A 12,511-nucleotide genomic window follows, 5' to 3' on the forward strand; every position below is an offset into this window, starting at 1 on the left:
ATGACTTGCAATTAATAAATAGTTCATATGACTCACCAACTTTTGAACATGAAAATGGAAATGGCTGGCCTGACTTAACATTTATTAAAGGAAATTTAATTCAAAATGATAATTACCAGTGGAATGTTATAGATGATGTAGATTCCCTAAGTGACCATAAATTTATTTCACTTAAATTTCAAAAAGAGCTTTCGACTTATGCAATTAAACGCTATAAAATCACATCTAAAGGAATTAAAAACTTTGAAAAAGAGATTTCAGAAAAATTAACACCATTCATTAATTCTTGCCAGAATATTTTAACACCATTTGAACTTAATAAATTCTCAAATAATTTTATTACTACTATTCAGAATTGTTGCAACAATTCGTTTAAAATTAAAGATATTTCAAACAAATTTGAAGTAAAATGGTGGAATAATGATCTACAAAAAGAAAAAACAAATCTTAATAGATTAAAAAGAAAATTGAAGAAGCAGCCAACACCAGAAGAAAATGTTAGAGTCAAAATTGAATACAAAAAAGCCAGAGCCCAATATTTCCGAAACATCAAAAAACAAAAGACAGAAAGTTGGCGCAATTTTTGCAAGCAAGCATCTGATCCATTTGGTAAAGCTTATAAATCCTGTTTTGAAAAAATTAAGCGTCCAACTACTTTGCCAATTTTTAATGACGGAGCTACGCAAAAAGAAAATTTGGAATTCATTTTAAATGAACTTTATCCAATACCGCAAAGAAATCCGTTATCTAACTGCCAGATCTCAACAACTACATATTCATCTTTCAATGATCTTTCAAATGTTGAACCAGAAATTTCAATTGAAGAAATTAAAAATTCTTTGAATTCTTGTAATAGTAAAAAAGCCCCGGATTAGATTCAATAGATTACGCAATAGTTAAACTAATCTTTGAAAAACTACCACAACTACTACATTGCTTTTATAACAAATGCCTCAAGCTTTCTTATTTTCCAGATGTTTTTAAAATTGGAAAATTGATTTTATTTCTCAAACAAGGTAAAGATATTAAAGATGTTTTTTCATATCGTCCTATAACACTTTTACCAACATTAGGAAAACTTTTAGAAAGAATAGTTGTTAAAAGAGTTCAATTTTATTACCAAAATTTTTCTCCAAAAAATCAATTTGGTTTCAAAAAAGGATATTCAACAGAGGATGCTTTACAAAATATTTGGGAAAATCTTCTTGATTATAATATAACAGGTCATAAATTAATAATTTCCTTAGACATTCAAAGAGCTTTTGATAGCATTCCACATCCACAACTCCATAACAAAATTTCTCAATTACGGTGTCCTAATATTTTGAAAAAATTCCTTCACAGTCTACTTGAAAACAGAAAATTAATAATGGATTCTAATAATGAATTTGTAATTCATAATCAAATGATAGGCGTCCCACAAGGATCTTGCAGCGGTCCGTTTTTGTGGTCATTAATAGCAGAAGATATTCTACACACTTCAATGCCAAGAGGAGTTTTTATTCAAGCATTCGCAGATGACTTTGTGATTGGCGTTGTTAAAGAAACAATAAAGAGCATGGGAGATGAAGCAAACTCAGCTTTAATACAATTCAAAAAATGGGCAGATTATTATAATTTGAAAGTCTCAACAGATAAATCAAGTTTATTACTTTTTAGAAGAAAAACTAAGAATCAAAATATTAAATATGGGACTGAAAAAATTAAAAGAGTAAGGACTTTAAAGTATCTAGGAATCATTCTTGATGAAAACCTTTCATTCTTACCACATATACAACACCTAAAGACCAAATCAACCAATTATTTACAACATTTAAGACGCCTGGCAGGAAAATATTGGGGCTACAATATTCGTTTCAGAGCTCGCTTATATGATTCTGTTTTTCTCAGAATAATAGCTTATGCATCTCCAATTTGGGCAAGCAATCCAACTACAAGATTGAATTTAAATCTTTTGAAATTACAACGTCCTTTGTTATTACATTTAACAGGAGCTTATGCAACAACAGCAAATAGTTCTTTACAAATAATCACCGGTATACCTCCTTTAGATATTCAAATTTCCTACGAAGCAAAAATGGGAACATTACTCAGACTTAATAAGGACGTTGTCACATGTTTTGGAATTCTTCGAGCGTCTTCCTTTGAAAAGAAAATCAAAACAATTTTATTTCATCCCAGTGTTTCCTTAACATCTTCATTACAAATAAACTCACCAAATTTGGAAAATTCAAGCACTAATATTTCTTCCTTCCGTTACTTCACAGATGGCTCGAAAACAAAACAAGCTACAACGGCAGCTTTCCTTATTTTAAATAACACAACTCCAACTGACGAAACCACATTTCTTCTAAATGTCTCCAACTCTATTTTTCAAGCAGAAGCGTTAGCAATAAAAGAAGCAATAGATCATGCTGTAACCCACAATAACTTACCATCAATTATGTACAGTGACAGCCAATCAGTCATTAAATCAATTGGTAATCTAAACCCAACAAACTCTTTAATAGCTGAAATCCAACAACAACTAATAAATCATGATAATATCAAAATTTCTTGGATTAAAGGTCATTCAACCTCTGCTGGAAACAATAGAGCCGATTTTCTCGCAAACCAAACAGCAAATGGACTCTTAGTACCAACAAAACAGCATCCTTTGCCATTTCCAAGAAGTTTTGCAAAGCATAAATTATTACAAGATCTACTGACTGATTGGCAAGAACGATGGGAACAAGACATAACAGGAAGACTAATCTACAAAATCCGTCCGAAAGTTAAACTTACTCCTTTGAATTTAAATAGACATGAAATTTTTTTCTTTACTGGCCATGGCCCTTTCCCTTCATACTTGAAAAGATTCCATATTAGAAATAGTGACCTCTGCAGATGCAAATCAATTGGAAATCCTCAACATTACATACAACATTGCATTCACACTTCTTCATTCCATCTTCGTTCTTCTGGCAATTGGACTCAAGACTTAAAAAACTATTATTCGTTTCCTGCAGCAAAAAAGAAAATTACAGATCTTATTACATTTCTAATTGACCACGAACATTTTCTCTTTGGATAAATTTTTTTTTACTTACTTTTTTTTTTAATATATAGGCATTAAGCATTTTAATTAATTTTTTAAAATTATTATTTTTATTATTTATTTATTGTTTTTATTATTTTTTTTTTTTTGTTTCACTTTATTTTCTTTTGCTTTCATCTATTTTTATTTATTTATTTATTTTTATTTATCTTAATGTAAATATTTATATATATTCTTTCTTATTGAACAAAATTATTTTCTTCTGTATATATCAAAATTGTTTATCAGTGTGGAGTATTGTTAAATTTTCTCGTACGTCATCCCATAATTTGTGAAATTTAACATTGTTGAATGTGTACAAAAGGATGACGTATTTAATAAAAAAAAAAAAGTAGTAGACATTACGATCTTAACGTTAGAGTCGAGGATATAGGCACATTTATCTTCCTCGCGTTATGCAGACGTAATGCAAATTATTCTAGATGAGGTTGAGAGTTGTTTGAAATGTTCACAAGCGTTACGCAATGATGTTCTAGGGAAAATGAAGGCTGAATTATTCCTCGAAATACGGTGAGGAATAATAATAGTTAAAGGGCTGTCAAAATTTTCCCGTAACTTTATAGAATCAATTTTCTGGTACTAAAATGTTCTTTATATAATAAACAATTAAAATTAAATCATTAATGAATAATAGATAAGCGACAAACCGTTAGGGATCATTCACAAATAATCTGTTTTATCATGAAACACAGTAAAGGATTGCAAAAGTTGCTAATGACCACTCACCATTCGTCACCTAACCAAGAATTGTTGAAAATCGACTTTTAGATTGCTCATAACTATCTGAATTTTAAAGATATTGTACTGGAATTTATTATGAGTTGAGGAATTTAGTTGGGCTTTAGGGTACAGATGTGATATACCCCCCCCCCCCCATTTGGCGACATCCGATTTTTTTGCACAAAATTGAAATATTTTTCTCGCCAATGAGGCAATTTTTTAAGCATGGCATCCCTGACGAAACTAACCTGTGTTTGGCAACCCGAAGGCAATCTTAGATCTGTTCAAACTTGTTTACTTGGGTTGTTTACTCGGTTTCAGGCAGGAGAGATACGTGTTGTTTTGTGCAATATACCTTACAGGAAAGCTTATTTTGTGTTAGTTTAAATTCAGTAGTTGTGTTTTGAAGTAAAAACATTAGAAAATGCCAGTTTCTTCAAACTTGAAGGTTAATTAAAAGTTAACTCCAACGTGGTGTGTATCTGTAACGTGCCATTGTCATATGATGTATTGTTTTAGACTGAGTGTGAGGATTTATACCATATAAAAAGGTAAGTTCTTTATTTTAGAATTCAAAAAAAAACTCTCACTTCCAAAATTCTTTGTTTTTACAAATCCTTGAGGGGTTCTTGTAGTTTTTAACTTTATTTTTACTGTATGTAAATTAATTTTACAAAAATAGTACGGTTATTTTGTTCTAAAAGTTAATTCTTATCGATGCCACGAATTATTTAGACATTCTATTAACGTGCCTCCTTTAGGTACTGAATTTCTGAAAATAAGTTGACTCCAGCATTTTATAAAAATATAAAGGTGTTATTTTATGTAAAATATAATAGGTATTTTGAAAGCATGTCTGGATAGCAAATAAATGTATGGTATTTTTGTATTGTTTATGTTTAGGATGTTCTGTTGAGACATTTCTACTTTTCATACATCGAAATTTGAGTAACTAAGCGCTTTTTTGGCTGAAATAGTTATTGATTTTGGGGATGTTTTCCGCTTTAAACATCGCAATTTGAATCGCTTTGCTCTTTTTTAGCAGAGTATGAGAAAAGTTTTTGTTCGATGAAATGCATGTTGGAAAATAGCTTTTATTTCTATTGGTACATATTTCATTGGTGAGCTGTTATAGTAATTTGTCAATTTAAGCATTTTAAATACTTTCTAGTAATTGTTCTTTGTGTACAAAAACTTTCTAGTTTCTGGTATTTTTGAAGCGTATATTCGTGATGTTTTTTGTTGTGGTTTTATGTTGTTTTTATATATATTGTGTTCTGAAGTGCTTTGATCATGTTTTTTTATCTGATTTTTTCCTGTTGGCGCTAAAAAAGCATCGCTAAGAACGATGTATGACATATGTCGTCATACATCGTTTTCTTGGCGACGCTTTCTTGGCGCCAACAGGAAAAAGTCGCCAAGGGTGGGGTATATCACATCAGTTCCGGCTTTAGAGTATAAAAGTTATAAATTGCTATCTTTTGCGCATGCGCGGTGAAAAAATAATTGCTTTAAATGTCTATATCTTATCAAATTTTCAACATTTTAATTTCAAATTTTAATATTATACTTTCTTGTATGCTGTCAAGTTTTCTGAAAGTTTGGTAAGCTTCGACGGAAAACTTTGCGTGTTATGAGCAAAAACCTTCAAATAAAATTCCTAGTTTTGAAAGAAATGCTTATATCTTCGTGAATATCAGCTAATTTCTTGAAAGTATGAAAAAGGATTGTACATAGTAAGCTAACTAATTTTTGAAATTTACAGCTTTTCTCAGCTATTTACAATGAATGATGATCAAAAAACATTTTTGTTTTCCTCAATTTGTTACTGATCACCGAAAAGCGAGGGGGATATAACTTTTATTGGAAAATGACAGCTGAAGCATACTTTTTATGTGAAAAATTTACCAAAGTAATTGGTCTTTTATTTCTCAAGAAATCCTTTATAATGTGAATTTTTGAAAGTGTCCCAATAGTTTTGGTCATGTAGTGTTACTTTACTATTTCGTTGCCGACTAATAAAGTATATTTGGCAGAATTGAATTTTTGGTTTGTCTGCCAAATACGCAGTGTATACCGAATGCCAACTGAATATTCGGAGCATTTCTAGTTGAAAGTTAAATAGCATATTTTATGTATTCAACATTAGTTATAGCTATTTCAAATTCTAATTTTTACCACAACTATTTTCAGATTATGGCATCAGCTTACTTTAAAACTCCTTGATATTGTAAAGGCTCCTTACTTTCAAGAAGGAACAGCTCTTGTAGATGTAAGTATAGATTGTGCCTTGTCTGTAAAATCATTTAACCTACTGATAATGCATGTTTCATCATGTTCTGTAAAAGTAAGGGTTGTTTCGGACCCTTTTTGGGTTGACAAATGTATTCAGAGGTAAAGCTAGATTTATTTTATTTTTAATATTTTTTATTTTCAAGTCGTGAAAATAATCCTTGACATTTTTAAAGGATTGAAATTAATTTTAGAGAAGTGGAGTACATGGAAACAGTGGCTAGTACTATAATAGCTAGATTTTAAAGGATTTATGAAATGGAAGGCAGATATGCATACTATATGATTTTTGACATTAAAAAATTTTATCATTTATGTGTATAAAAAGTAACATTCAAATATATAAATGTTTTTAAAATTCCAATTGCTCCCCACTGTTTTATTTTTTTTTGCAATTTAAAGCATGATATTAGGCATGATTAAAATTTGAGGCAGATTTTCAATGTGTAAAATACATTTATAGAGGTGTTTTTTCTCTGAATACACCTTATGTGAAATCTAAAGTTTTGAAAACGTCCTTAACAAAATTAATGAATAAGAAAACAATGTGTTGCAAGTTTAAGTTAATTAGCATGCAAACATATCCTTTTATAAAAATTCAAATTAGAAACAAGTTTTTTTTTCTCCAAAAATCTATCACTGAAATAGAATTTTCTTCACTAAACTCTCGAAAGTAAAATAGGGCTTTTTAAAAAATAACTGTTTTAGCATAAAAAAAATCTTTAAGTTCCTTAAATAATTTTTGTTAGTTATTATTATTCTTTATATAAAGCTTTTATTTTCACTAAACTTTCAACTTTTGATTTATTTATAAAAATTGATTTTTTTATGATTTTTTAAATTTTTACAAAGTTATCTGCATTTTCATCACAAAGGGGGGGGGGGAGACACACATTAAAATTTTTGGGAATGTGTTTCAAATTAGCCTAGAGGGTAAGGCTAAATGTAACATGTGTAAAATATGCTTGAAGTGCTCGAAGTGCAGTTTGATATCATGCACATAATTATCTGTAGATGAATTTATCATATCAAGAGCAAAGTATTGAATTTTATCTTTCCTTAAATTCAATAAGAAAGGTTTTTATATTTATGTTTTTATTTTTTTTAGTTGTATGACAATTTCCTCTCAGACTTTGAGAATAAGTAAGTATATTTCCCCTTTGAATTGACTTTACATATTTTGATTGATTAATTTTCAGTTTATGATGAATGGTTTGAAAACGCTATTTATGGCGGCTTTGAAATTTGTTAATTGGTCTGCATGATCTCTTTATTATGTGACACGATGCTTTCAACTACCAGAACATGAGATATCTCATCTATATGTTTTATTCTTATTTTATATAGGATCAGCCCTTTGTCCCTTGTTGAAATCTTAAAATTTGTTGTTAAGCAGATAGCCGGTAAGTAGTTGTAGACAGATTCTATTTATTTTCTTCATGGGTGCAAGACAAAAAAAAAAGAAGAAAATTTGGGTGTTTGAAAATATGCTTTAATTATCGTACCATTTCATAACGACGAATTTACATCAAAATTCTCTCGATTTTATGGTTTTGTTTGCCGCGTGCTTTTGGAAGAGTGACTTTTATACTCGCGCCGTTTAACTTTTTTAGGTAGCTCTGTTTCTGTTACTGCCAACTCACTGCATTGCAGATTGGAGTTGCTCGCTATTCTCGCAGATTTTTTGAATTAACCTCCTGTTGTCTCTATTTAAAAGATTAGTTTTTTCTCTCACTATTTTCGATCATCCTTTCGCATTTTCTTATTCATTTGCGCTCTTTTTCATCTGAAACGAAAATCATGTGTGCTCTTAAATGTCTTAAGTTGAATCTGAATCACGGGTTGAGACTTGAGAGTGATTGCTGTCGGGATGGAATGTTTACGCAACCTGAGCAAAGTTGGTCTACATACAGGGAAAAGAGGGAACTGTCAGGGATTTTGAAGATTCAATAAAAATCGGAATTCTGGAAAGAATCTGGAAAACCTCAAGCTGGTTCGAAACACCGGTGGGCAACTGTTCCAGCATTTTTGACATGTTACTGTTAAATATCTGCCAAAACTTGATGAATCACTGAATGTGTCTTTCAATGTAATCCTTGCTAGAATGGAAGAGGAAGGAGGAAGGAGAGAGAAAGGAAACAAGAGAAAAATAACGGCAGTACGGGCTTGCGAAAAACTCTCCGCTACTTTTGCAAAGGGTGGGAGTCTGCAAACTTATCTGCTTCTTAAAATTTTAATATCTTTGATAATCTAAGAGCAAAAGGGAAGGTGACCCGAGGACTCCAGAATAAAAAATCGAAAAACGCAATTGCAGGCCATTTTTGAAGTTAGGGGTGTTTTTTTGGATTTCTCCTCTGCAAACTCTTGGAAATTTAAGTCAGAAATGATTAGGTTGTCTTTAGGGGTGTAAAAAGGGGGGGGGTTATAGGCTCCCACATTGGGGGGGGGGGCAAATGGGGGCTCAGCCCTCCCCCCACACCAGAAATGAGAACTTCCTTGGTTTTAGTGCTTTTTTCTTTGCAAAAATGTTAAAAATATTCTTTTCCAGCTATTAATGAATAAGGTAATAAAAATATCAAATCAGTTTCCATGGGGAAAATATCTGAGCCCCCTTAAAATTTTGCATATGGGTGCCCATGGGGGGAGGCTTTGGAAAAAATTGGAAACTAGAGTCTTAAAACCACTAATTTCAGCAATCTTTGGTGAATTTATGAGAGAGGAATTCGGGTACTCTAATCCGAAAAATGTTTGTAACTGAAGTCTTAAAACACTTAGGCAGTCTTTGATAATGTGAAAAAGAGTTGGGGGGGGGGGTCTCTCTTTAGGCGAAATTTCGAAACTGGAGTCTTAAACGCGCACTTTTAGACTTTTTTTAGCGAACATAGGAATTGGGGTTTGGGGGTTCCCTCTCAACTCCCTCTCCCCCCAAAATTTTTTTAAAGCTGTAGTATTCAGAACTCTTTTAGGCAATCTTTGGGGGACCTAAGAAAAGGGAATTCAAAATGTTTATCTGTATAAATTTTAGAAATTTAATTTTCAAAATTTTAAAGCTGTCTTTTAGTGACGAAAAGGGGTAGGGGTGGGATCAGTTTCAGTTCCTTTAAAAATTTATGAACCTGGAGTCGCAGAATCGCAAATTTAAGTCAAATTTAGTGAACTTAGCGAAAGAAGTTTGAGGGGGGAGGGGGGGGGGGCTCACTTGATTTAGCTGGCAGTGTATTTCATGTATTTCTGCCTTAGCCCTGGCATAGGGCGGTAACTTACTGAATATATCTGCCTTGCCTTCAATATTCGAGTTGAACCGAACCATTGCTTTGGTCACTCGTCTGGTCAGTGCTAATTCTCTATTAGCTACCAGTTTGTTTGGCACTCTAGGCTTTCTTAAGAGGTTTTCCACCTCCAGCTCAGTCACTCCTATGCCGGGCTGATGAGTGCTAATAAGCATGAAACTGCAGTCCTCGGCTGGAATTGACTGAGCTGGTGGTGTATTTCATGTATTTCTGCCTTAGCCCTGGTGTAGGGGGTAACTTACTGAACATGAATAAAATATCTGAGTCCCCCCTTAAAATTTTGCATACGGGCGCCCATAATTATGAATCCCCATCTTGTTCCTGTAAATACTGTTTCAGTCTTTTGACGTGTATACGAAGTGCAGAGTTAATTAATGGAACTACCTTCCCCCAGTAATTCTCTCTCCCCTGCCCCCCTTCAGATCACTGAGGAATATTCTGCACTCCAGACTATCCACTCTTAAATAATAGGGAGTTGACTGTTTCAACACGTAAAATGATACTTTACGTATAGTTGATATTTTGTTTATGTTCTTGTTTTCGAACAATGTTGCATGTTTTATTGTTTTAACTAATTCAAAGAAGCTCATGTACAAAACAAAGAAAAAAAATCTTTTGTTAAAAATAATTTTTTATGTAAGGCCATTTATTTAGTGAGAAAATTATTATTATTATTATTGTTTTTTTTTTTTTTTTTTTGAGTTAGTTTGAAACAAAACATATTGAAAAGACATGGTGTGGATTTTATTAGTTTATTATGTGTCGATTTCATTTATTCTTCATTTTTTTAAAACAATCGGGTATGATTTTAAGCAACTATATACTTTGTTAATTGGATGTAGAAAATTAAATGTTGAAGCGATTTATGTATATTTTATGATTACCTTTATTTATTTGTAAAATAACTGAAAACATTATGTAGTCATCTCAAAAAAATACTAAGAAAAATGCACTAGACCAAAATTTTTGTAATAGCATTAGCTTTATTTCATTTCTCATGTGACTATTTTGAGCAAAATTGCATAATTGCTTTGTTTTTTTTATTAGATTATGACAAGAAAGTGGAGTTTATGACTAAAACAAAAGAAAAGGTAATGTTAACTTGATTTTTAAAAAATAAGAAATGTTAAGTTTTAATATGTGCTATTGTTTTAAGAATAGTAGAACAGTATAGTGTCATTATTATTTATTTAATTTCAGCATAGATTATCTCTCTCTTTGAGAGCTATTAAACTTCAATTCATTTTTATCTTTGCTATGATATTATGTTAAGGATGTAGGACAATAGGTGTTGTCTAAAGTGAAGGACATTTATGGAATGAAAATCATTACTAAAAATGTGTTACATATTTTAATACTTGTTTCTTGTCTTCCTTTTTAAAGAACTGTACAGGGTGGCGACAGGTCAGGGAATCAGGGAAAAGTCAGGGAAGTTTATTGATCAGGGAAAAATCAGGGAAATATCAGGTAATTTCGAAAAAATAATAAAAGTTCAGGGAAAATTTATCAAATGAAGAATTTTTTTTTTTGCCTTGCAAAATTAAACACCCCTTTTTCCTATTCATTTTCTGCCAATTATTTGTTTAAAAAAAAGTAATATTAGTGAGGTGTGATTATGCACTGACACATGTTTGTGCATTTTTTTCCCTTAAGGTCAAAGTATTGAATCTTAAGTTATTAACCACAGGATGAATTTCTTAAGCTTCTGTGTCTGTAAAGTTTTTTTTGCGTAGTTTGAATTTTTCTGCCAGGCGTTTCATGCTACGTAAAATAAACAACCCAACAGGCAAAGAGGAAGTTGCCATTAAAGACTTTGCTCCATTGCCTTTAATCATTGTCTTGAAGTAACTAGTGTACTGTAATCACGATTTCAAGATTTTTTTTTTAAATAATTGATACTGCTAAGAGCTTAAAAGGTATTTCACTTGGCGTTTTCGATTTAATTGCTAAAATTGAATGTTAAATGAAAATCAACTTTGCTTTTTGCCATCTTATTATTCTCTGTGGCTTTAGATTATACAAAGGTTTTTTTAATATTTTTTATATGCATATTTTTTTCAGATTTAAAAATTCTTTTATTTTAAAACCAAGTTATATACTATAAATTTTGAAATTAATTATTGTTTTTATACAATTCAATGTTTGTTAAAAAAGATTTTTTTCGACTAATAATGAAATCATTTGAAATTGAGTTGTGTACATAAGTAAATATTTTTACTATTTTTAATAGTTAAAAAGCTGTATTCCTTCGTTAAAACTTAAGTTCTTGATTAGAGAATAGCTCAATATGACTGGTTGTTTAAAGGTTCCAATTTGTTTTACATAAATATGTCCATTATTTATGTAAGTAAAACTGCATTACTTCGATACTTTCACAATTACTTGTTATTCTCGCAGCAACAATTATGCTGCTTGAAAATTCAGTTCAAAATTATTTCCAAATAAACTTTTTTAGTTTTATGATGATTAGATATTTCTTTACGAGTGGTTTTAATAATTTCTTAGAATTCTTATGTTAACAGGATACTGGAAGTAAAGCATTTGTTTTAGATTTCCTATAATATTTCTCGGTAGATAATTTAATATACTATTTTTACTAAAAAAAGAAGCTTATTTTCAAAATATATTTTTTTAATTAACAGCTTAAAATGTTTTAAACACTGCATTTTATTTAATGTGCAATGGTTTTCAGGTAGGGTAAAGGAAGAAAACCATTATCCATAGTAACGTAAATCAGGGAAATTCAATGAACTTAATCAGGGAAATCAGGGAAAAGTCAGGGAACTTTTTTCCCCCTTCCTGTTGCCACCCTTTGCTAACGAATTTCAGTGTGTGTTGGAGATATGAAACTCAGGTCAAAATGGAAACTTAGTTGGAACAAGTTTTATTTTTTGATTTGACATTTTTGTCTGGTTTGATTCTGATTGACATTTGCTTTTAATGTTCATTCTAATGAGAACTGTTAATACGTTTGGAGGATATGTTATATTCTAAATGTCTCTAAAGTGCCAATTTGTCAATATTTAATTCTGTCGGAAGTGTTTAGATAGCTTCTTTTAAGAATCACCTGTGTGACATGAAGAGAACTAGTAAAATGAACAAGAATGAACAT

General features: G+C 31.0%; 1 protein-coding gene across 1 annotated transcript in view; it reads left to right on the forward strand.

Moving 5' to 3' along the window:
• LOC129222829 (26S proteasome non-ATPase regulatory subunit 13-like) overlaps window positions 1–12,511 on the forward strand; it is a 38,953-nt gene that overhangs the window by 5,476 nt on the left and 20,966 nt on the right. The window contains exons 2-5 of the mRNA XM_054857381.1: window positions 6,011–6,089; window positions 7,218–7,252; window positions 7,457–7,512; window positions 10,447–10,490. Coding sequence (XP_054713356.1) covers window positions 6,011–6,089; window positions 7,218–7,252; window positions 7,457–7,512; window positions 10,447–10,490 — 214 coding nt within the window. The remainder of the gene's footprint in view (window positions 1–6,010; window positions 6,090–7,217; window positions 7,253–7,456; window positions 7,513–10,446; window positions 10,491–12,511) is intronic.

This window comes from Uloborus diversus, chromosome 5, assembly GCF_026930045.1.
Source record: "Uloborus diversus isolate 005 chromosome 5, Udiv.v.3.1, whole genome shotgun sequence".
NCBI classification, from domain to species: Eukaryota; Metazoa; Arthropoda; class Arachnida; order Araneae; family Uloboridae; genus Uloborus; species Uloborus diversus.